This window comes from Xenopus tropicalis, chromosome 2 (genome assembly GCF_000004195.4).
Source record: "Xenopus tropicalis strain Nigerian chromosome 2, UCB_Xtro_10.0, whole genome shotgun sequence".
Lineage (NCBI taxonomy): Eukaryota > Metazoa > Chordata > Amphibia > Anura > Pipidae > Xenopus > Xenopus tropicalis.
Genome location: NC_030678.2, coordinates 77320969 through 77346595, shown reverse-complemented (window position 1 = coordinate 77346595; position 25627 = coordinate 77320969). Strand labels below are relative to the sequence as shown.

At 38.5% G+C, this 25627-nt stretch overlaps 1 protein-coding gene across 3 annotated transcripts; it reads right to left on the bottom strand.

Annotated features, from left to right (window-relative positions):
- Positions 1 to 1799: 1799 nt before the first annotated feature.
- cep85 (centrosomal protein 85kDa) lies at positions 1800 to 24690 on the bottom strand. 3 transcript variants are annotated; one of them, XM_031895674.1, is made up of 14 exons: positions 24552 to 24690; positions 23546 to 23635; positions 21191 to 21340; positions 15687 to 16159; positions 15449 to 15573; positions 13667 to 13784; positions 13039 to 13224; positions 11700 to 11852; positions 6882 to 7036; positions 6650 to 6779; positions 6526 to 6576; positions 6208 to 6315; positions 3400 to 3625; positions 1800 to 2626 (listed from the first exon to the last, which is right to left on the bottom strand). In XM_031895674.1, exons 2-14 carry the CDS (start codon positions 23598 to 23600, stop codon positions 2466 to 2468), a joined length of 2091 nt encoding a protein of 696 aa, XP_031751534.1. In that variant the 5' UTR covers positions 23601 to 23635; positions 24552 to 24690; the 3' UTR covers positions 1800 to 2465.
- Positions 24691 to 25627: the final 937 nt, after the last annotated feature.

Sequence of the window (25627 nt, the reverse complement as noted above, 5' to 3'; positions counted from 1 at the left end):
ATGTGGAAGAAAAGGCAAGATCTGAAAGACCCAGAAAACTTCTATAGAGCTGCTTGTGTGCTAGCCAGAAAATCAAAGGCAGAGACTCATATGACTGCTTGGAACCTGCAGAAAGGTTTGGCTGACAAAGTACTAGTGTCACACCTCTCCACTGTGGAGCTTTGCTTACACAAGAAGATCTCTCAAATTAAATGTTATCTGCAAGAAACAGTGGGCAATGATCCCTATAGAAAGCACTGAAAGACATTTTCCTGGATACAAAAGGCATTTACAAACCATTATAATTGTTTATTTTGCAATAGGTAGATTTTTTCGTAATGGCAAAATATCTGAAGGTGTGTTATTTGATTGAAAACCAGTCTAACATGTTTTGAGCTTTTTAGAATCTTTGTTAAGGAAGCAAGCTAAAACCCTGCAGGAAGGTAATCTAAGGCTAATTACATTGAACACAATTACTTCTGAATGAACAGCCTCTTTGAAATTTTTCAATACCTGCCACACTGTTGTCCAGAGGTTAATAGTAAGGCTGCAACATCTCCTTAATCACTTAGATTTCCTTCTCCTCCTCCTCTAACCCACTCAGCCCCCTCCCTCAGGAATTTGCTTTGACTTCTGGCTTGTGGGCATGCTCAGTTGTTCTAAGCTCAGGTTACTAAACACGCCCCCAGTCTAGCAGCCAGTGAAGAGCTGGCATTGCTGGTTCCCATAGAAACTCATCTCTAGCTGTTTGATTCAATTTTTTTCTGATAACATTCTCTCCTGAGCTCAGCTCAAACAAAACAGAACTTTTATCAGAGACAGTTCTGCCTGTATGAGTCTGTATTGGTGATGAAATGTATGCTGAATATGGGTGGTGTGTGTGTGTGTGTGTGTGTGTGGTTTGCAGATTTAACTGTATCGGATTATGTATCAGTAGAAAAATGGCCACCTGGTGAAAGCTACTATTTGCTTTAGGAAAATGTGATGGTGCTGGCAAGCGGAGGGGATATATGCAGTACAAATGATGCCCTTTGGGTGGGGGAGACATGCCCAACTGATCTACATTGTAGGCAAATGTAGGCTTTACATATCCTTTAAATCATACCCTGTGGCTCCCACTGACTTTAGTGGGGCAAAACTGAAAGCAGAAGTAACAGCACTTCTAAATTTTTGTTCTGAAAAGTAACAGCATTGATGCTTTCTCATTTAAGTGATGGGAGGTCGCAGGAACATTGAAGATGCTTCTGCCTGAAAAACACCTGCAGAAAAAAAGTGCACCAGAAATGATATTCTCCCCTAATTAGTTTATTGCTGTTGTCTATTTTTTCCCTTCTTGTAAATAGTAAAATTGCAAGAAACCACAAACAAACCACTACCATTTTCTAAGCACTTTTGCAATTTAGATTAACAGAACTGATAGCGGGAAAAGGCAAAGCACTGAAAATATATATATATTTTTTTAAAATCTACTTTCTCAAATGTGCAATAAAATAGTTAAACTTAATTACAAAAGTTAATTTTTTTCTTTAAAGGAGCTATTAAATGTGCCCAAAAGGGGAAGTACTGGTTTTACATTACAGCCCAGAAGGAAGGGGTTTAGGGACCCTGGCAGATGGGATGCTTTATCAGCTGCAGAAAATGTCCTCTCCCACTGGTGATAAAGCACCCGAAAATTCTGACTGTTTACTTAATTCTCATTTTAATCCCCTTAATGGGAAAAACTGTAGTGCACACTAGCCCATAAGGCTTTTAAATTAAGATACAAGACCCCATTTCAGCCATTCTATTTACCTTTCATATGTGCAGGACAAGTTTACAAATTATGACAACTTGAAGTTTATTATTTTAATGGTAAAACACAAAGCAGACAAAAACATAAATATACAGATTTTAAATTATAAATAATCAGTCAGAAGCCAATATATGGCCTGCAAACAGTACTGCATGTGATCAGAGACATGAATGTAATGTCACACAGTATAAGAAGTCTTTTATTCAGTATTAGAAACAGCTCAGTGCATCAGCCGATAAGTAATCTGCACTTATTATAAAGGAGCTAAATGAGCAGCAGTTGCCAGTGGGATTGATCTCCAAACCAATGTTAAAATTTAATAAAAATGCAATACACATTAAGCTCAAGGGTTTCCTGCAGCAAGTGCTCTAATACAGTTATTTTATCTCAGATGAAACATTCTGGATTTATGTTTTTAAATCTACAGTCCAGTGAGAAACAAAGCTTTTACTCACAAAATTGATTTTTATATGTTGGTCAGTGTGCAAAGAGTTAGAATTATCCTCTCATGCAGAACTGACCACAAGATCCTGCACGTTAATGTGCAGCTCATACCCGTCATGTTCATACATAAGGCACTTTGTTCCTTTATCATATATTTTAAAAGGATGGATTTCCAGTACTCACGGTGATATATCTGTTACACAGTCTGTGTGAAATCCTGTGTCAACTCATCACTGACAAAACAGTCCCCTTACTGTGTGATACAGTTATCACCCATATCCTGTGCATAACGGTCACTTATGGTGGTTCTCAAGTCCTCAATCTCTCTCTTCAAATGCCTCACTCCATCCAGATGTTTATCCAAAGACAATGAATCACTTGTCCCATCTTGATCCTCAAAATGTGAAGCAGCTGCAGATGCAAACAGGAATAATCAAAACAAAAGAAAATTTATTATGTGGTTTAAAAAATGGCAATTAAATTTGCCACAGTTTGGCAGGCTTCTCCATGTAAAAAAAAAAAAAAACATCTTTTTTTTGCACAATTTTTCTTTTTTTACTTCTGCCAGAAATAACAGCATCAGACCTGGCGTTTGGACATCGTAAATTAAAATGCCTTAATAAATTCACAGATTTACACAGCATAATAAATAGGGCCCAAAGTGTTGGACTGCCTGTTAGGGACTACTTACAGAGTATTAAAACCACAACTTAAAATGCTATATATATTTGAGAAAGGTACAGGAGATGGGACCAAAACATAATTTTTTTTGCACTAAAATGATATTATTGATTCTTAGTAAAGTGCTTTGTCCAATCGATTTCTATATGTATTTAAAAACATGTTCACTTCGGGCTAGAAAGATCTGCAAATGATCACACTTTTCTAGAAATGTGTAGGCTAAGGTGAAGAGAAAAAAAAAAGAACTTTGCATGGTTTACCATAGGGAAATTTCACAGCTCTCTCTTTACTTGTAAAGATGAACACTTGATGATCACTTTTTCCCCTTAAAAGCCTACACATGTGAACGAAGAACTTTGAAACTTACCTCTGGTGAACCACTGCAAGCTGCAATGAGTTTTCCTTATTTACAACAAATTAACAGGACATGTAAATAAGGTGTGCATGTGAAATTCAATACTGCACACAGCTGGCTTTGTGCAGCTACATTTTGTTCTACTTACAGTGTATCCCCAGGAGCAGTGACAAGTTGGGGTCTCTTCCCTCCATTCTCTGACTAATAAGAGTACATATAGATCTCAGGTCTTTCAGGCAGAGATTCAGCTCACTACAGAGGGCGACGATTGTCCCAGATTCTAATTCAGCAGGTTGTTCTGCTCCCCTTGTCTGACGCAATCGCTCCTGAAGAGTCACATTTTGCTCCATCAAGTCTTGATTCTGCACTGCAAGCTGTAAAAGATCACCATTTTAAACCACTTAAAAGGGAATAAACCCTCAGTAAAAGGGAAAAAAAACTGCTCTGCCGAGCATTTATGTTATTTACTCGAATTAAGAAAGCAATATTTGCATTGCATTGCATGGTGACTGGTGTTTAATTAAAAAATCGCTTGGAAATGCCAAGCTATTAGTTCTATGATTTCATGTAGAATGGCTCTCTCTCATCATTTCAGAATACCACTTTCTACACGCAAACAAAAAATATGCAGATAAATAAGCTATGGCTACAAGCTTCATTGAACACTGGAAAGGCTGATGTAAAGCACACTTTCATTTACCATAATTTCCATTCTAAGTGGCTGCAGAATGTTTTAAAACCCTGGAATTATGTAGAATTTGGCGAGAAGCCCTTCTTCATAGATTGTTCCCTAGTGCTTTATTATTAGTGTTAGAGGGATGGAAGAACCTCTCTCATATCAGTTCTCATATACAATACATCATCTGCAAGTAGCTTTAACTTTCTCATAAAGCTTGTGCTCACTGTCATCATATTTATTTCTGTGCATTAGATGCAGCTTCCCCAAAAGACTCAAATCTTTGTCTGTACTATGCAGAAATTTAGACAGTTCTTAAGGATAAAATACAGTTGTGCCCAAAGAACTACCAATTTAAAACAAACAGGCAGCATTTACATCTGGAATATACAGTTTGAGAAAATATACATGCAACAAGATTCAGCACAAGTACCATCCTACAAAAAGCACCACCTAATGGTAAATATTCTGTACAGTTCCTGCAAATGAAAAACTATTGAAAACATTGCCATCTTGTGGTTAAGTAGAAACACTGCCTTTCAACACTGTAAATAAATCAATTCCCGTGACTCCTACAGACTGCCATATTGACGTTAAAGAAAGCAAGACTAAACAAGGCACTATAGCAGTGTAACAACCCCTTGGATGTTACTCAGTGCCCCTAAACCAGGCAGTTATTTTTGAATTCCTGATTGGTTGCAAGTTTTGGTTGAATAAAAACAAGATTTACTAACAAATAAAGCTGATAGTGGGCATAGATGCTACCTAATAGTCAATCTTAGTCCTTATTTGGCACCTCCATGAACTTATGATGCTTGTGTTGCTCTACAAATCTTTATACATTTGACAGTGGTTCATAAGTAAGAAAGTTTGGGGGCCCCTGCACTATAGGGGGGTGTTTTCAAAAGGTGCATCTCACACATGAATGTAAGAAGTCCGTGGTATGTGGTGGTCAGTCATATGCATACTATATAATAATCACTAACTTTCTTGATAATTTCCTGGTGGCAACTTACTGATTATGCGTGCATGAGATGCTGCCACTAGATATAATTCAGGACTTCATAATACTCTGTTCAGCATACATCTTAGATGAGGTCCTAACTGATCACAAAGATCTTTGAGGTTCTATTGTCTTTAACCAATTAGGTATTTTGTTTCAGATAGGACAGTTATGATTTAATTCCTAAAAGCCCAGAAAAGCTGCACTGAGTCCTCTGTCAAAAGAAACACAGGATTTCTGGTCTCCTTTTTTGTAAACATGTCCTTAGGGTATCTGACTTCGGCTCTCCTTCAGTCGAGGGGCGGAGTCTGTGCAGCTCTCTCCCCCCTCCCATAAGAATGCATAATAATCACTCCCCCTCCAATCAGAATGTGTGATCTATCCTCAATGCAGCAGGAAGGCCAAGTGAACACCAAGCTACTATGGCAGGTGTTATCTTAAACAAAGAAAGCTTCTAGGGCTCTTTACTCAGGTACTTTAAAGGTTTTTGCAGGATAAATATAGCGTTTTAGGCGACACTAATGTGGCAAATCTATTGGTAGTAAAAGGCGAAAAATGACTTTCCTTCTCCTTTAGCTGAATATATCAAAATGGATATGTTTGTAAGCAAAAACTCCAAAGTACAATCCCTAAATAAAATAAGTGATATTTACAGTTTCTGCAAAACTGACACTTTGCAGCATAATTTCTACATGCTCTATGATATAAAAAACAAAAATCATGATCCATATTGAGTTGTTTGATAGCACATGTGCTGCTTAGGCTGAGGGCACAACACACATTGTATGAAGTGTATCAGCTCCTGTGTGCAGCTCCAGTGACAGGAACAGTTAACCTAATTGCAGCTAGATGGAGTGGAGATCAGTCCGAAACAATTTATCTAAATATATTTACGTTTACTGATGTTACTGGTCCCTTACTAAAGGGTTAAGTTGGGCTCTCTCCTCCCTAGATGAGCTAAATGTGTAGTTTAGAGAGATATAATGACCTTCCCTTTTTCTCTCCTTGCTGTTGGTATTTTAGGCAGATTAGGTAGTGAGATTATAGGGACACTGTTGTCATATATTACAATTTCCATTAGCTTGTTATTAAAAGCACATCGTATACACCCTTTTCTAACAATTAATAAGCAAATTTATGATATAAAAACAGTTTATTTCTTCACAAAATGTCAATATCTAAAACATTATTTTGCTTATTGCAGCCTAGAGTTCTCCATACCTGCCAAAAATGTGTAATTACTTCAAAAATTTAGTAACATTTTCCAAATCACCAACCTCTTTGACAGCTGCTCGTAGTTGCTGTAGAGCAGTTTCTTTCCTCTGTGCTTCTTCTTTAAGGGCATCACCTGTACCTTCTTCCTGTGCCACCTGTTCTTCCAGGACCTATTTAAATTGAGTCAAAAACAGCAATTGCCATACTTAAAAACATGTTGGTAGGATCCTAAAGGTGGAGGAGAGATTGAAATATATATCATGCTAATGTATAGCACTGGATTGAATTGTTATAAGGCATGCACATGTGGTGTTTTGTATGATTTGGCATTATGTAACCCTATACTACATTCCACTGACACCAAAGGCCTGTCTACTCACCTTTACTTTATTGCACATCTGTTCTATCTTTTTTTTTTGACTTTCTATCACCTGTGAAAAACAAAAGAGAATTTATCATGGTCTTTAGTATTTGAAGGAATCACTCATTTGGAGAGAGTTTTACCTTCCTCAGACACTCCTGCTCCTTCCGTAGAGACTGCACCTCTTGTCTGAATTCTTCTGACTCCTGCTTCAAACGCTTTTCCTTTTCTCCCGATTCCGTTTGCTTGAAACATTCTATTTCCTCTTTCAGGCTGTTAAACAATGTCCTGGTTATATGTGTTCCGTTGACTTAACAATCCTAATGCAGAGGTTGAAACTAACAGCACATTTCACTGCCTCCTTCCAACAATTACCTGTCAATGGTACTCATCAACTCCTGTCCCCGGCACTTTTCAGCTGCCAGCTGGGTCTCCTTTTCTCTGTTCACATTTCTGATCTCTGCAAGCCTCTTTTCCAGCTCACTCGCTTGCTCCTGCAAGAGGCTACTTTTTTCCTGAAGAATCTTAAGCTGGGGGGAAACATTTACATAGTTCAATTCAACAAAAAAAGGGATAAGTATTTTTTATTAACTTTATTCAGAATCATTGTGTTTTCCAACTGTTGGGTTTAATTTTTTCAAAAGTATTTGCTCTTTTTGGTGCCAATTTACAAAGTTTGGTTAACTATAAGGCTTACAGCAGGTTTGCCAGAGTTACATTCCTTTGTAATTACCCTCAGTTTGAGGTGGGTGGCGTTTGATTAGTTCACCTTAACAGACTGTATAAATAGAACCACTGGCACTCCAGTGGAGCTTGCTCTGGTGGTAGGTGCTCTATAAATGATTGCTCTTTAAGTGGGTGCTCTGTAAGTGGAGTTATAATCACAGGAGTTAGTGGGTGCTCTGTAAGTGGAGTTATAATCACAGGAGTTAGTGGGTGCTCTGTAAGTGGAGTTATAATCACAGGAGTTACAAACAAAAGGAGTTAAAACAAGGTAAAAAAAAATTTGTATTTATTTTAAAGCCTTTTTCACCAATTTTTGTTTAACTGTTTCTGTAACTGGGAGAATGAGTGGTAGCAACATTGAAGGTATGACACAGTGCACAGCCTGCCGCATGTATGCAGTTGTGGAACAACAGTTCCAAAGTGCATACCTCTGTTGTGGATGTGAGCGAGTTGCCACTTTAGAGGCTCGCGTTAGAGCTCTAGAGGAACAAGTTGCAACACTGCGTTCTATTGACAATCTTGAAAGAAGTCTCTTGCTAACTGAACAAGAACTAGCGGGGTCAGATAGTATGGGGGGAGGGGAGCAAGGAAAGGATGATAGGGCAGTAAGCTGGGTGACAGTTAGAAAATCTAGTGTGGGGAAAAGGAAAAGGGAGGCTGCTCCAGGGTTTGCGCATCCCAACAGATTTGCCGGATTGTGTGAAGAAGATGGGAGTGTGAACTCTGGACTGGCGGTTCTAGATGAGGCTGATCTCTCTAACAGCCGGGAGACCAGTTTCTCTAGTAGTGGTGGGAAGGAGAGCAGAGCTAGGCCTAAACAGATAGTGGTTATAGGGGATTCGATCATTAGGAAAGTGGACAGGGTAATCTGTCGAGCGGATCGCTTCAACCGGACAGTTTGCTGTCTTCCTGGTGCCAGGGTTCGGCATGTGGTTGATCGGGTCGACACATTATTGGGAGGGGCTGGGCATGACCCGGCTGTCTTGGTACATATCGGTACTAACGACAAAATGAACGGTAGGTGGGGGACCTTAAAGAGTGAGTTCAGGGATCTAGGCTCTAAAATTAAGCAAAGGTCCTCCAATGTCATTTTTTCGGAAATTTTGCCGGTGTAGCGTGCTAGTTTAGGGAGACAGCGGGAGCTTAGGGAGCTAAATGCGTGGCTAAAGTCTTGGTGTAGGAAGGAAGGGTTTGGGTTCCTAGAGCACTGGGCTGACTTTTCTTTGGGGTACAATCTATACAGCCCTGACGGATTGCACCTCAATGGAAGGGGGTCTACTGTGCTAGGGGAGAGAATGGTTAAGAGGCTGGAGGAGTGTTTAAACTAGACAAGGGGGGGGGGGGGTTGGTAAGCTAGATTCTTATGGGAGAGCTAGTGTAGATGGGGCAGTGGGACCAGTAAAGGGTTGTGGGGGGAGGAGTGAGGGGGGCATATAGTTTATCAGATAAGGAGCTTCCATTGTTACAAGGGAAACAGACTAATTTTCACTTTAGCTCTAACTGTCCTTTAGCTAATGTAAGCATCAGAGGAAGAAGTAGTAATCTCCGCTGCATGCTGGCTAATGCGCGTAGCTTGTCGGGTAAATTAGGGGCGCTGCAAGCTATTGCATGTATTGAAAATTATGATTTAATAGGTATCACTGAGACCTGGTGGGATGAAAAATGCGACTGGGCTGTGAATTTAAATGGGTATATGCTTTTTAGGAGGGACAGAGTGATTAAAAAGGGTGGAGGGGTTTGTCTTTATGTAAAGTCAGATTTAAAGCCATGTAATAAAGACATTACCAATGAAAACGTTGAATCTCTTTGGGTAGAAATTTCAGTAGGGCTGAAGGTCACAAAGAAAATCATCATTGGTGTATGCTATAAACCACCCCGTATAGAAGAGGGGGATGAGTCCCAGCTACTTTTGCAAATGGAGGAGGCTTCAAAATTGGGTCAAGTTGTTATTATGGGGGACTTTAATTATCCGGACATTGACTGGACTAATGGGGTGGCTAAGTCAGAAAAAGCTAGTAGGTTTGTAAACATGCTAAATGACAACTTTTTATTTCAGGTGGTTCAAGAACCTACTAGGAATGATTCTATTTTGGACCTGGTAATATCTAACAATACTGAACTTATCTCTAACATTTGTGTGGATGAGCATTTGGGGAACAGTGATCACAACATGGTCTCCTTTGAGATAATGCTGCAGAGACAGCTCTATAAGGGAGTAACTAAAACGCTCAATTTTAGACGTGCAGACTTTGCCAGTATAAGGGCATCTCTGCAATGTGTCAACTGGGAAAGGCTTTTCATGGGATTAGACACAGAAGGAAAATGGAACATCTTTAAAACATTGCTTTGCAGGTATACACAACAGTATATTCCCCTTGTAAGCAAGGAGAGGCATCGCAAAGCTAAACCTTTATGGCTGAATAAAAGAGTTAGGGTCGAGGTTGGTAATAAAAAATGTGCTTTTAAAGCATTCAAGTTAGCTGGGACAGCGGAAACTTTCATCAGGTACAAGGAAGCAAATAAAGCATGCAAAAAAGCTATCAGGCAAGCTAAAATAGAGATGGAAAGGGATATTGCAGCTAGGAGTAAAAAGAATCCAAAATTACTTTTTAATTATGTGAACAGTAAAAAAATGAAGCAAGAAGGGGTGGGAACTTTATTATCACGGGGGGATACGTTGGTTGATGAGAACGGGGAAAAAGCAGAAATTTTGAACTCTTATTTTTCATCTGTCTATACATCTGAGGAGCCACCTAATGAAGGCTTCCCTTTTAATATACCCAGTTCTAGTAATTTAGCTACTGACGCGTGGGTCAAAAGAGACTTGAACATGTAAAGGTAAACAAAGGTCCAGGACCGGATGGGATTCATCCCAGGGTATTAAATGAGCTGAGCGCTGTGATTGCCAAGCCTCTTCACTTAATTTTTCAGGATTCATTGAGGTTTGGCATGGTGCCGAGAGACTGGCGAATTGCTAATGTGGTGCCATTATTTAAAAAGGGATCTCGTTCTCAGCCTGAAAACTATAGGCCTGTTAGTCTGACATCAGTAGTAGGAAAGCTTCTGGAAGGGGTAATAAGGGATAGGGTACTTGAATACATTGCAGTTCACAATACTATTAGTTTGTGCCAGCATGGTTTTATGCGTAACAGATCTTGCCAGACTAATTTAGTTGCCTTTTATGAGGAGGTGAGTAGGAACCTCGATGCTGGAATGGCAGTTGATGTCATCTACTTAGATTTTGCTAAAGCGTTTGATACAGTACCTCACAGAAGGTTAATGATCAAATTGAGGAATATTGGCCTAGAACATAATATTTGTAATTGGATAGAGAACTGGCTGAAGGATAGAGTACAAAGAGTGGTGGTAAATGGAACATTTTCTAATTGGGCCAGTGTGGTTAGTGGAGTACCGCAGGGGTCAGTCCTTGGTCCTTTTCTTTTTAACTTGTTTATTAATGACCCGGAGTTGGGCATAGAGAGTACTGTTTCTATTTTTGCTGATGACACTAAATTGTGCAAAACTATAAGTTCCATGCAGGATGCTGCCGCTTTGCAGAGCGATTTGACAAAATTGGAAAACTGGGCAGCAAACTGGAAAATGAGTTTCAATGTTGACAAGTGCAAAGTTATGCACTTTGGTAGAAATAATATAAACGCGAACTATCTACTGAATGGTAGTGTGTTGGGGGCATCCTTAATGGAGAAGGATCTAGGGGTTTTTGTAGATCACAAGTTGTCTAATTCCAGGCAGTGTCATTCTGTGGCTACTAAAGCAAATAAAGTGCTGTCTTGTATAAAAAAGGGCATTGACTCAAGGGATGAGAACATATTTTTGCCTCTTTATAGGTCCCTGGTAAGGCCTCACCTTGAGTATGCAGTGCAGTTTTGGGCTCCAGTCCTTAAGAAGGATATTAATGAGCTGGAGAGAGTGCAGGGACGTGCAACTAAACTGGTAAAGGGGATGGAGGATTTAGGCTATGAGGTTAGACTGTCGAGGTTGGGGTTGTTTTCTCTGGAAAAGAGGCGCTTGCGAGGGGACATGATTACTCTGTACAAGTACATTAGAGGGGATTATAGGCAGATGGGGGGGGGGGATGTTCTTTTTTCCCATAAAAACAATCAGCGCACCAGAGGTCACCCCTATAGATTAGAGGAACAGAGCTTCCATTTGAAGCAGCGTAGGTGGTTTTTCACAGTGAGGGCAGTGAGGCTGTGGAATGCCCTTCCTAGTGATGTGGTAATGGCAGACTCTGTTAATGCCTTTAAGAGGGGCCTGGATGAGTTTTTGAACAAGCAGAATATCCAAGGCTATTGTGATACTAATATCTACAGTTAGTATTACTGGTTGTATATATAGTTTATGTATGTAAGTGTACATAAAAAATAATGTAAGTGGGTTTCTTTCACTGTTTGTTAGTTTGAAACCTTGTAATTTCCAGACATTAAATAGCATGTAGCAAAATACCTCTTGGGTCTGTTTTTGGTGGTCTTGGACAGTAGGAATATCAGCCAAATATCTTTCCAATGTCTCAATCCTCTGTTGTTTTTCTTTGTTTTGTTCAGTCTCTTTCTGACATTTCTTCTTTAGAGAGTTTATATGTTTGTCCCTTCCCTTCACCTACAGAAAAAATTCAACACAGATTGTCCATGCATTGCGTAATGTTTATTTTTAATGGGACTCTTTTCTGTTAGTGTTAAATTACTGAAAGAAATCGCCAGCGCTCAGTCTAACCCACGCTGTAGTGTTGACCAGCTGCTAGAAACACACTATTGTGCCAGCGCTCGGTCTAACTGTTAAATTACTACTCACTGCATGCCTTAAATGCTGAGAAGAAGCCTCTAGAAAAGGGAAAAGCCTTAAAGGGGTGGTTCACCTTTATGTCAACTTTTAGTATGTTATAGAATGGCCAAATCTATGCAACTTTCAAGTGGTCTTCTACTCTATTATTTACTTATCTTTTATAGCTTTTGAATCATTTCATCTTCTAACTCTCTTCAGCTTCAAAATTGCTCTGAGAGACTACAGTTTTATTGTTACTTTCTGTTACTTATCTTTCTTTCTATATAGGCCCTCTCCTATTTATATACCAGTCTCTCATTCAAACCACTTCTTGATTGCTAAGGTAATTTGGACCCCAGCAACCAGACAGCTGCTGAAACTCCAAACTAGAGAGCTGCTAATCAATAACGTAAATAATAAAAAAAAAAACACAAAAAACCCACCAAAAACTAAAAAAATGAAGACCAATTGCAAATTGTCTCACAATATTACCCTCTACATCATGCAAAAAGTTAACTCAAAGATGAACAAACCCTTTAACTAGAAATACAGATACACAAGTAAGTCAATGTTTTGTATTTAAAAATGAAAACTGGGACACATACAAAATTACAAAGTCTTAGGCTGATGCCACATGTGGCTTTTTACGCTGCGTGTTTTCTAATTCTCTCGGCGGCTGAAAAACGCACGATATCATCCATAGAAATAACTTGAAAAGACTCGAAGGAAACCACACAATGCGTAAATACGCTAGAAATCGCCTTACCACGGATTTTTCAAGCGTTTGCCGAAATACGCTGTTATTTGCACAGCAACCTATTCCTATGTATACACAAATGCAGTGGCGTTTTTTACTATTTCGCACTATTAGCACCATGGGAAACGGGATTTGCTACGTCACCAGTATTAGGCTGAAAAACGCCAGTCAGGGGCTGTGTGGCGTTTTTAGGCTGAGAAAATACGCAGCGTAAAAACGCCACGTGTGGCATCAGCCTTAGGGATCTAAATTTCTAATGTTTCTTACCCGCTCTTCCTGCTTTCTTAGCTCCTCAGTGTGTTTCTGGGTAGCCTCCTTTATTGCTTCTCTTAAGCCTCTGCTTTCTGCTTCACCAGCATTTAACTTTTTTTCCAAGTCTGCTTTTTCTCTGCTAGAAGAATCCACCTTTTCTGCAAACTGTGCCCGCAGGAAAGTAATCTCCCTCTGCAGTTCCTAAGATCATTCAAAAATGTGAGGTTTATTAACAAGTGATACTGACACTAAAAAAAAACTACTCTTCATTATTAATGTATGTAAAATGTTACCTATAGTTCATGTTTCTCATTTTTCCCTGATAGAGTTGCATTTGTAAATAATTGTTACTTGAAGTTCCTAAACCTGACAGTTTGTCCAACCTGACTGTCCCTCCTCAACACATCAGTTATAGCTTCTAATGCTAACGGACTACTGCTGCACAAATATGGCTGCCCCCTCATACAGAAACATGGGGGGATCAGATAGGTAATGTAAAAACATTGGGCAAATACATTTATGGCAAAATTATAAAGAAAACAAAGACAATGTTATGACAGTTGTAAAAAGGGTTTCATTTCTGGTGTCAGTATCTCTTTAAATATTTAAAGCAAAAAGAAAGGATTCAGACTGGTATGCTTACCTGCATCTTCATTATATACACGTCACTATAGGGGCTGGTCTGGCTCAGCAGAGTGCTATGTGCCTGTACCTCATTTCCTCTTAGCTTTTGCTCCAGTTGTAAAATATGCTGCCGTTGTCTGCAAATATAATACAAAACTCATTACCACCAGATAAGGGGACTTACCAAAGGAGTGTCACTGCAGATGCTAGAGGGATTAAAGTATTCCCTAACCTACAGAAGCAGGACAGAAGAAACTAAAAATTCCTCCCTTCTATAAAGCTGTACTCCACCTCAATTAATCCCAGCTGTCAGAGGTAGAGTTAGACACCACAAACAAAAACTAGGGATGCACCGAATTTGCTAAATTCCACTGGAGTTTTTTTTGTTGGATGGTGACGGGTCGACAAAACATATATATATATATATATATATATATATATATATATATATATATATATATATATATATATATATATATCTCAATCCAAATGGTGTCCGCACTTTTATCCTTGAGAAAGGTCCTAACAAGGACCGAAACGTTGGTTTTAACAATATATCTGCAATAAAAATTTTTTTGATGAAACATTGAAGGGTGTTCTGGCCACAGATGATTATTATATATATATATATATATATATATAATATAATATATATATATAATATATATATATACACACACACACACACTACAGATATAGGATCCCTTATCCAGAAACCCATTATTCAAAAAAAAATTTGAATCCAGATTGGTGGCAAAACAATCCTACTGGGTTTATTTAAATGTTTAAATTATTTTTAGCAGACGAAGTCTGGACTTTGAATTACAGAAAGATTCCTTTCCAAAAAAAAAAAAAAAAAAAAACCTAGGTCCCAAGCATTATGGATAATAGATCTCACACCTGGACTGGCACCAAAAACACTATTGCTTATTCATAGCACTGCCTGGTTGCTAGACTAAATTGGACACTAACAACCAGATAGCACCTGCTATTCCAGTCTACAAAGCAGTTGAATAAAAAGCTAAACCGTTAAAAAACAAAAAAAAATAAACCCAAACATGAAAAATGAAAACAAATTGCCTTTCCTGTCTACATCATATTAAAATATAATTCAAAAAGGTGAACTACCCCCTTTTAACTATGGATGAGAACCCAGAATAGGTTTTGTGCAATTAAGGATGAGTCTCCACAATGCTCTTAAAGGATGCATGGAAGTCATGATTTGTTCAAATCTCATAACTTTTTCAAAGATTTGGTTGAACCCTTATGGGCTTATTTATCAATATGTGAGTTTGTGAATGAGAGTTTTTTCTAATTCAAATAAATTCTCATTTTAAAAAACTCGAATGCTTGCTTATTTATTAATATGGAAAAAAAAAAAAAAAAATCCACTCGAATAGCTCAAATTTTCAAATTTACAAACTTGAAAATCTCAAATTGAAAATATGGCTTGACTTTGCCTAGGACAACTCCCACTGACTTTTACATGAACCCACAAGCTTTTACCTGCCAAATCTTTACATTCACGTTTTTGTTTTTTTTGCACTTAATAACAGACATTTGCATTTTTGAACCATAACTCAAATTTTAGCACAAAAAACTAGAGTTGTGAAAATTCAAATTAGAACATTGATAAATCACCCCCTTAGTGCTTAGTTCATGTAGTAGGATCACTGGTGTTTGTGGTGCTCAAAATGATGGCTGCATGGTAATTTAACATTCAAAAAGATAATCCAGTTTGTAGTTAAAAGGTCAGTGACAGGTTAATATAACAAATTAATTTTCTATGCCCTTTACTCACCTCTCCAACAACATTTCCTTCTCCAGCAGGACACTCTCTCTTGTCTTAAAGATTCTTTCCCACTGCCCAGGATCAGACTGCAGTCCTGAACTATACACAGGTGTCGGGGGACAGGGTCTCACCATCTGCAGACAAAAGAGAACTGCTATTCTGGATGTTTATTCTGGGTTTACTTTTTGCCAAAAATGGTCTTTGGAGCATGGAATTATTAGATTCTATATAGTATTTGCATAATTACCTGGAGCTGTTCCATTCTTAGTCTCATGTTCTCAGCGTTTTGATGCTGTCTCCAAGCACTAATTTCAGCACCTGGTTGCAGACTGTACTGCTCAGGCTTCCACCCATGACTGTTTTGATATGTAGCAGATTGTCCTATCTTGCATGTAAATTCCCCCTTTCCAATAGCTCTTATCTCAGGCAGAGCACCATATGGTTCAGTGTCTGCACTGACTATGCCTGTGGGAGCACCTGGACGGTGATCTGTGCAAAATGCATCCAGTATGCCAGACTGGTTCAGTGTTGGTTCTATATTAGGTGTTTCAAATTTCCTAGTGTCTTCTGCTGTAGTGTGGTCTGGAGGAGTCACACTTGAGTAGGCATGCGATGCAGAGTCTTTATGGCCAAGAGTAGAAGGCATGACATGAGCTGTAGGGATAGTGACTTGGCTTCTGATTGGCTGGAATGTCATGTTTCTGCTAGCATTACAAAAGTCTAAGGAAAAAAAAATGTAGCTTTTTGTAATGTAAAATATTAAGTGAGACATTTTAAGCTATTATTGGTAGACTTGAAATGGCTTCTTTGGTCACTTCTTGCAACGGGGTGTCAAAGGGCACCCCACAATCCTGTGCTCTATAAAACTTTATTGAATACAAACGAAACCAGCACACAGCCACACAAAAGCATTTACTCTTTTCCAAACCTTGGTAAATAGGATCAATCTCCAGTGTCACTGAGTAGCATGTGATAATCAAAAACATAGAAGACAAAAGCACCCTTAATAGCAGGCAGTAGGCATGTTTCTCAGTTTCCCCCTTTGCCAAAAGGTTTAAAAGGTTGCACACAACCTACCTACTACACAGATGTGTCTATGAACATACACTAGACAACAAAGACCGTCCCTGAACAAAATGTTTCTCATACCTGAAGGTTGACAAATTCCTCCTCTAAGATATTGGATCACAAGCCATCTAATATATAGGTACTTACGATCTAGCTAATAAACTTAGAAGACAGTACAATCCAACATCTTTTAATCCTCAACCCAATTTTTTTTCAGTTAATCTTTACATTACTACTTTAGACCAATTTTCTCTCCCACATTCACATTTATTATTTTCCCTCTTCTCAGGTGTTTTTGAACACCCGTTTTCTCTCCAGACCTATGTTGCTCTTTTCCTTCCCCTTTTAATGGCCTTGCCTTCTTACCCTATCCCTAATGTTTTCCCTGTTGATATTTTCTTTTTCTCTTAACTTTGTAGACAGGGAGATCAGATGGAGGCCATATGGCCCACAAATGGTTTCTTCCATGTCTCTTGCCAGTTTATAATGAATAAACTGGTAAACATAGGCACAACTCATATTATTCAAAATTTCAGACTGTTTCAGGTCCACACAAGAGCCATATTTTTCATCTGTCAAGACTAAGACATTATTGGGCAACATGTCACCGCTTATTCCCTTGCTACTTTTTTTTGCTAATATTCACCTGCTTTCTGTTGACTGTCCCTCAAGATCTTATCTGGCCATGAGCTTCAACAACCAAAGCCATCCTAGTGCAATAGGAAGTACACACATAGGTAGATTGGCAGGGTGACTTTAAGAGGCAATAAGGTTTGACATTAAGCAATAGTTCAATTCTACATACAAAGTGAGAAACAACTTTAATTTTATTTGGATTTAATATTATATATGAAGGTCTCACAAGCATATTGTACTAATGGATGGAGCGGACCTTATTTTGTAAAGTTATACATTAAAATATATATTATTAATTATATTTAGAGACAAGTTACATTTTTCATACTGCAATCATATGTATACACATAACTTAAGAGTGCAAGATCAGTGCTTACCTCTTGAATACCCATCTGACAGTATGAAGCGCTTATACTGAGCAAGTCAGTTTCAGCACTGAGATCAACCATCCCTTCAACAACTCAAAAGGGATTGGCCTTGTGCCCCTGTTCATGTTTGCAAATCAAGGCGTTGCTATGGGAGTTGGAAAAAGAAGGACATCTGTCCCAGGCACACAGCCCAAATTTGATATACCAAGAGGCAGTATGTCATTTACACCACCAGGAATACTAAATACAGATGAGCTTCTCCTACAGTATAAAGTTGCATGGGAGATAAAAGTGACAGTGAATGCTTTTAATGTAGCACTAAAAATACAGGTTAATATTCCAGTCAGCAAATAGAATCTCCCTAGCCTGTAAAAGACAGGATTTCTGCAAAGTGTTATATATAATTTATGATAACTTAGGGGCAGATTTATCAAAATGTGATATTAGAGCTCACCACAGAAACATAATTCACCCACTTTCTATTTATTCCTATGGTATTTTGGGAGCATATTTATCAATGGGCAAAAAAATTGAGTTCACTATTTGATAAATACGTCTCTAAAAATACCATAGAAATTAACAGAAGTTTTTTCTGTTACGAGTAAGAATCTCGCATTTCGATAAATCTGCCCCTTAGGTACAAAAGTTAAATATTATAAGTATAGTGAAATTACTTCATTGTGGTTTTTTTAAGAGAAAAAATATTAAAAGAAAATATCAAGTGCTTAATATTTGTTCTTATTGAATATAGCGCAGTAAAAATACTTGGCATATGGAGCAGCAGCCCATGGATCTGGTGGTTTTTATTCCACGGTAATTAATCATTTATCATTAAATTGTAAACTTTTGTGAGCAGAATCCCCTGATCCTATTTCTATTCTTTTACTTTTTTTTTTTTTTTAAATATTGCAAGACTGTTATAACAATCATGTAGCATGTTAAGTATTGCATAACGATGGCTTATTCTGTTTTAGTAAAAGCATTTTGGTGGCATTTAAAAAAAAAAACAAAAAAAAAAACCTACAGAGACTACAGGTCATTAATATAAAGGGCTAAAAATAGTTGGTGGTGCTCACACCACTGATAGTTTAAATTTAGAAAACACTATTTAGATCATCTCTTAAAATAGCACAAGGGAAGCTTAAAATAAAAGTGCATGCAGCAGTTCAGAATACGGTAAAACTTTTCCAGATATTATGACCTTCCTGAGAAGGTCCTTTGGTTCTAAAATTAACAGGTTGAGAGCACATTGAGAGCATGGCTCCACATCTAAAGCCCCTTAAGTCGGCTCCAGAAATTATAGGTAAATTCATGCAGGGGATTTGTGTGTGCTGATCTAAATTTCAAATGGGAGTGAAGCTTCAGTATAAGCCGAACCGTAACATCTCTCTATACATAAAACACAGGACCTAAAGGAAAATGCTTCCTGGTCCTAAGCAACAGTATCATCAATATAATAGTCAATTCAAGCATATTCAAAAAAGAAAGACATGTTAAATCAACTGGGAAAATACATATATTTTGTTTATGATTTTCACACACAATATAAAACCAAAGTTGAAAAAAAAATTCAGTGATTGATTATATTTCATTTTTTCTTATATACACCTAAAACATGGCAACCATTGTTTATACAGCTCAAATCGCTTAATAAAGGTTTCCTGAAACCTAAGATCCTTGACAAACATGTTTTTTTAAAGACCACCCAGCCCAATCCTGATCTTTGCGGCAGACAGCCTTACTCCTCTGTTTCTCACCAGCAGACCTGGCCAGGGAGCTGAAGAATACCTTTCCTTGCGTAAAGGCAAAGCTGTAAAAGTTCAAAATACCAATATTCCTGTGTTTTTTAGAATGCAACACCTTACACATGCCCACCACACAATGGTAACAGACAATGATAAATAAAATTCTAATGGTTTAATTTCTAAAAACTATTAGTTATGCCCAGGCGCAATGTTTATTACAGATTATGGGATAAGGATGATTTTACTATATGCGCCCCTTTAAAAGAGATTGTCATGATTTTTATGGTGTACTTTTTATTTCTATATTACACTGTTTACATAGCAAGTAATTCACTCTACCATTTCAATTTTTTTTCTTGAATAAACATTTTTAGCTGTAATATTGGTGTGTAGGCAGCCATCTCAGTGCATTGTGCCTGAGTCTGAGCTTTCAGAAGGAGCCAGTGCTACACATTAGAACTTTCAGGTAACCTATTGTTTCTCCTACTCCCATGTAGCTGGAGGAGTCCCAAGCTGGACTTGGATTTCTTACTATTGAGTGCTATTCTACTGGCAGCTGCTATCTTGCTACCTTCCCATTGTCCTGCTGATCGGCTCCTTGGGGGGGAAGGGGTGATATCACTCCAACTGCAGCGCAGCAGTAACATGTGACTAACAAGTTTATCAGAGCACAGGTCACATGGCTGTAGCACCCTCGGAAATGAAGAATATAGCTATCCCCATGGGAAATTCAAAATTAAATATAAATATATCAGCTTGCGTTGCCATAAAATGATTTTCTCATACGCATTCCTGTCAGTGCAGACATGTAAGACAGCTCCTCCTCTGTTCCCCAGTTTAATTGTGCATATGGCTTTCAAAAGAGTGCTCAGCTTGTTCCACTAAGGCTCCAAATAATCCAACTGGAACTATACTGGCATGTATATTACTTCAAGCCTTTTTGTCTTAGAGTGTGCACCACTCATCAACGCATATCACACAGAATAATCAGGTTTTCTCCCACAGTACAACACAAACTAGTACTACAGCTGGCTCCAGATAAAACTGAACCTTCTTTGTGGATGCTTTTAATAGAAAATTAGACTGTAAGCTCCAGTGGGGCAGGTAATGTATATGACTGTATATTATGCCTGCAAAGTGCTCCATAATACGTTGGTACTATTAAGTATTGTAAATAGTTGCCCATCGAAAAAAAAAAAAATTGCAACCTTTCCCCTTTTTATATAGAAAAGGTAATACCTTAAACCAGTTTCAGTTTTCATTTCAGTGCAATATACCAGAAATATATCTCTTTATATTAGAAACTGTAATAGCAACAGCCAGTTCTAGTGTTTATGCAGAGTGACAATTACAATCTGTCTCTTGGGAATCAGGATCCTTCTTAGCAGAGGGTGCAAAACTTGCATGTTTTGCAAGCTGCTGAACATAAGAACAAGTCACTGTGATCAACTGCCTCATATGCAAAACTTTACCACCACAAAGTGATAAATAGGCTACTTAAACTGCCTTTAATAGTAACACACTATAGTAAAAAGGGTCTTGCATGTGACTTCAGAGTACACTTAAAGGCCACATAATTCATACTGGTGAAAGGCACAGTTAAAATGATAAAAGAATGAAGATTTTTCATACCAGTACCTATTAATTTAATTAATTGCTACTACTGTACAGTGTACCAATCCATTGTGATATCACTGCCACACAGTTCTCAATGCTTAGATACTGTGAGTGCAAAAACAACGTAAGGTATGTAATTACTGAGCACGCCATAAAACGTGTGAAGGCAGAAGTTGAAAGATTCCCGAAACCTACTAGCGTAAGGGTCACAAGTAAGCAAAGATGGACAGAAATATCTCCTGGAAAACCTGTTGTGTGTCACTGTTATGCAAGCTAAGTGATGAAATCTTTCTGCAATCCATTTCTTTAAAACTCACCTTCCATACCTTCGAGACAGGAGGTCCCAGACCTTGGGTCACCTTTTATGATCCCATAACCAGTAGGAAATCTGCTGACAGCTTTACCAGACACTAAAGGGGTTTGCCACTCTGTGCATGACAGAACATTCTTTTGAGAAGATCCAGATTCTGCAAGAGAATCAGAGCAATAGGTAAAGGACACCAGTTTTATTAAAACCACATAACAGAATACCAGCAGATTTACCCACATTCATACTACAGTACAGAAGTAACTGAAAGCCTGTAACCACTTCAGAAATTGGAGAAGAAGTCATATCTTAAGACTTAAATTTAAAAAATGAACCAATAAAAAACCTCATGTACTTTAGCTTCTTTAGATGCAGGCCAGTTAAGGTGGCTTTTATACCTGAAGGGGGGGGGGGGGGGTGTAGTTCTCCTTTAAGGGATCACATACAAAATTATGTTCTGGAGAATGGCATTATGAGCAGTAATCAGCAAGGCTTTATGAAGGATAGGTCATGTCAGCCAAATGGCTTTTTATGATGGGGTTAGTAAGAAGCTTAACAGTGGGGATGCAGTAGATGGATTTGGATTTTGCCAGAGCATTTGATACTGTTCCCCACAAATGACTGCTTTCTAAACTAAGGTCTATTGGTCTTAGTGAAGTTGTTTGCTGGTTACAGGATTGGGTACAGATGGTGGTTGTTAATGGTACATTCTCTACTTCGGGGATCCCCAACCATTGTGACCCCTGTGACACATTTAAATATAAAAAGAGTTGGGTAGCAATACAAGCAGTTAAAAAGTTCCTGGGAATGCCAAATAAGGGCTGTGATTAGCTAATTGGTAGCCCCTATGTCGACTGGCAGCCTATAGAAAGCTGTTTAGCAATACACCTGGTCTTTATACAGCCAAAATTTAACACCAAGCACCTCTTTAGAGCCACTGGGAGCAATATCCAAAAGGGTTGGTGAGCTACTTGTTGCTTACAAGCCACTGGTTCGGGATCACTGCTCTACTTGAAGTAAGGTTCTCACTGGGATCCCTCAGGGTTCTGTACTGGGGCCACTTGTTCATAAATGACTTAGGGGAGGGTGTGATGTACTAGTGTTTACAGATGTCATAAAAGTCTGCAGCCCATTCATTTCTATCCAGGATGTGGCATACTTGCAGTAGGATCTGGACAAACTGGCAATCTGGGCGGCTAAGTGGCAGATGAGATTAAATGTGGATAAATGTAAGGTCATGCATCTGGGATGTAAAAATATGCAAGTCACTTACACCCATAATGGGCATAGATTCATGGGAGGAGGGTGTTTTCTTCCCATTTACAGAGCGCTGGTAAGGCCCCATCTAGAATATGCCATTCAGTTTTGGTCTCCAGGGCTCAAACGGGCATTATTGAATTAGAGAGTGTCCAGAGAAAGGCAACTAAGCTGGTAAAGGGTATGGAAAGTCTCAGTTATGAAGAAAGATTGGCCAAGTTGGGTCTGATTACACTGGAGATAAGGTGCTTAAGAGGTGGTATGATAACTATGTATAAATATATAAGGGGATCATATAATAACCTCTCTAATGCTCTATTTACCAGAAGGTCCTTCCAACTAAGAGGGCACCCACTCCGATTAGAAGAAAAGAAGTTCTGTTTAAATATTAGGAAAGGATTTTTTTTTTTTACTGTGAGAGCTGTGAAGTTGTGGAATTCTGGCAGATACATTATATAGCTCCAAGAAGGGGTTTTTGCCTTCCTCTGGATCAACTAGTAGTTAGGCAGGTTATATATAGGCATTAAGGTTGAACTTGAGGGACATATCTTTTTTTATAAACCTAACTTACTATGTTACCAATAGGAGGGGCCTGTGAGCATTTTCAGCAATTCAACCTATTCCTAAATTTGTTTTTAAAACCTTTTCCAGCCATCAGGAAACCTGCAATTTTAAAGAGTAAATGTGGCCATACACAGGCAGATATAAGCTGTTGACTCAGCCCCTTCAGACCAATTTGGCAGCTTATCTGCCCCTATACAGGGACCCTATCCGATCAATATCTATCTGAAAATCAGCCAGATATCAATTAAATAGGTTTGATTTGGCTCTAGGGCCAAACAAGTAATATAAATATTAGAGTCTGTGCTGCATTGCTAAGCCCTTGATAATCAACCTGTAACTACAAAAGTTTGTAGGTCTTTATGGCACACTTGGATTGAGAAAAGATTTTGCCACCATAATATGGAGGAGCTTGCTTATTTACTAAACCTGGTGCTAATCATCAGTGCAGTTTCTAACAGAAATCAATCGGCAAATATCTGAGCGTAATGCTGATTTCATAGCAACCTATGTTTGTAAATGTGCTGTGTGCACAGACAATCCTCACCTGCTCTGCTGGTTCGCTGGTACCCTGCATCCTGGTATCTTTCCATTGTTTCCATAGCATCAACAGGTTTCTTAACAGGAACAGTGGTTTCTAAGAAACAACACAGTTAAGTAAATTGACACACTTTATAAAAAGACATGAAAATCAGATTTGACCTAACTCGAGTCTTCTCTTTTTGGTTGTAGTTCCCCAAACAATACTTTGTACTTGGCTGAATATTTTGGCTACTTATTATTATACTAGAACAAATCTGATGAGAAACAAGCCTACCAGCACATGCTGATCACAGAAAAGAGGGTTATTCCCACCCCCAGCTCTGACACTGGATTTAGAAGCAAGCAGCAGCCTGGGGGTGTTTCAAGTGCTTTATTTTAAATAAAGACACCCAAGGTCTGCAGTTCTAGGCACAGGCCCTCAGATGTTTATATTTGTAGATATGGCCCTGGCCTGTGGTGTAGCAAATTGCTAGCTAACCTTGTGGCACAGATCAGCGTGTGTTTCGATAGAAATCACATTGGCAGTATAATACTTTTCATGCATTCACTAAACAGTGGCATATATATATATATATATATATATATATATATATATATATATATATATATATAATACCTTAGCCTGTGGTGAGCAGATACTTGAGGAAAGGATTAACTATGGCAGCTGGCATTCTATATGCAAGCACCCCAAGTTACCGAATTTATGGCTTAAGCCACTATGTTTACAGGTGTCCAACACATTTGTATGCCCCAGTATTAGCCTTTAGTTCCCTTTTAAACTTTTTTTTTAGCAGGACTCTAAGAATCAGTTTGTCCACTTAATAACTGGCTTATAAGCAATTACGTTGCTAATTGTAACTTATTATTTATATTACAGGAAGACTTTACAGGGATAAAAGTGACCCACCGACTCAATTTTGGCTCTTAACCGCACTGTGGTAAAGAACCCCATGAAATAAAAAGTCCAACAGACCCTCATCTATAGCAAAACGCGAACTACAATTTCATACCTCCAAAGTGTCCTGCGAATTCCGATTTTCATAACACTGCCCACAGTCCCGAATAGATAGCAGTTTGAGTATCCCGCTCCTCTCACCCTGACGGCCCGCTTCTCTCACAGCTTCGTCACAAACTCGCGAGATGAGACTTTGAGCTGACGATTGCGCGGGTATATAAGCGCAGTGACGCGCCACGCACTTACATTGAGAGCTGAGAGATAGAACGGTGTGTGTGGTTAGAGATATAACTATCAGAAATAGTTGTTATAGAAGGTAGCTGTAACGCTTGTCTGTGCGGGGTACTTTCGATTACAAACTTGTTGCTTTGCTGACAGCCCCTAGTTCTACCGGGGAACCAAAAAAACAAAAAGAAAACTGTAGGCCGACATCAGAACTTTACCTTGGAATGAGACGAAGCAATTTTTTGTAACTAGATTTCATGTTTATTCCAGAGAATGAAAAAAAAACTCAGTTTAATTTTTTTGCGCAGAAGAATTGTTTGAGCTAGGCGACAAGTGCAAATACCAATATTTGACTGGTATAGGTATGTTTTTATTTTTGTGCTGAAAGCGCCAACTTGAGCCATCGAACAATGAAAACTTGTCCATACAGTGTTAGATTTTTTTTAAATTTAGGAACGAAGACTAATAAGAAAAATTCGATTTTTAACACTGGCATTAGAGGGTGGCAGTGTTTAAGTTTTCATATTTTGCAAATTAGGGCCAGATTTTTTTCACAGATTATAAACAAAGGGCTAATTTAGGAGATGATTGGGTAAAATTGTTGGGGGTGTTGAAGTGGGATCATGTGGAGGCTGAGCAGACTTGGGGTGTGGTACATGAGGATAGTAACTAAGCAGTTGCTGTGGTTGGGCAAGCTGAGGGAATGAGAGGTTAGGACGCTAGCCCAAATAGTATTACCGTGGCAGGGTTTGTTTGCCCATATCACTTAAGCATCGTGGCACTTTTGTCATTACAAGAAAGTGCTATAAGTTTGCAGCCTTTTTAGTGCAGTTTTATGTTGTAGGATTCCTTCAATCAGATGCAGCTTTTTGGCACTCTGTCTGCTTTTGTATGGAGTTATACTGA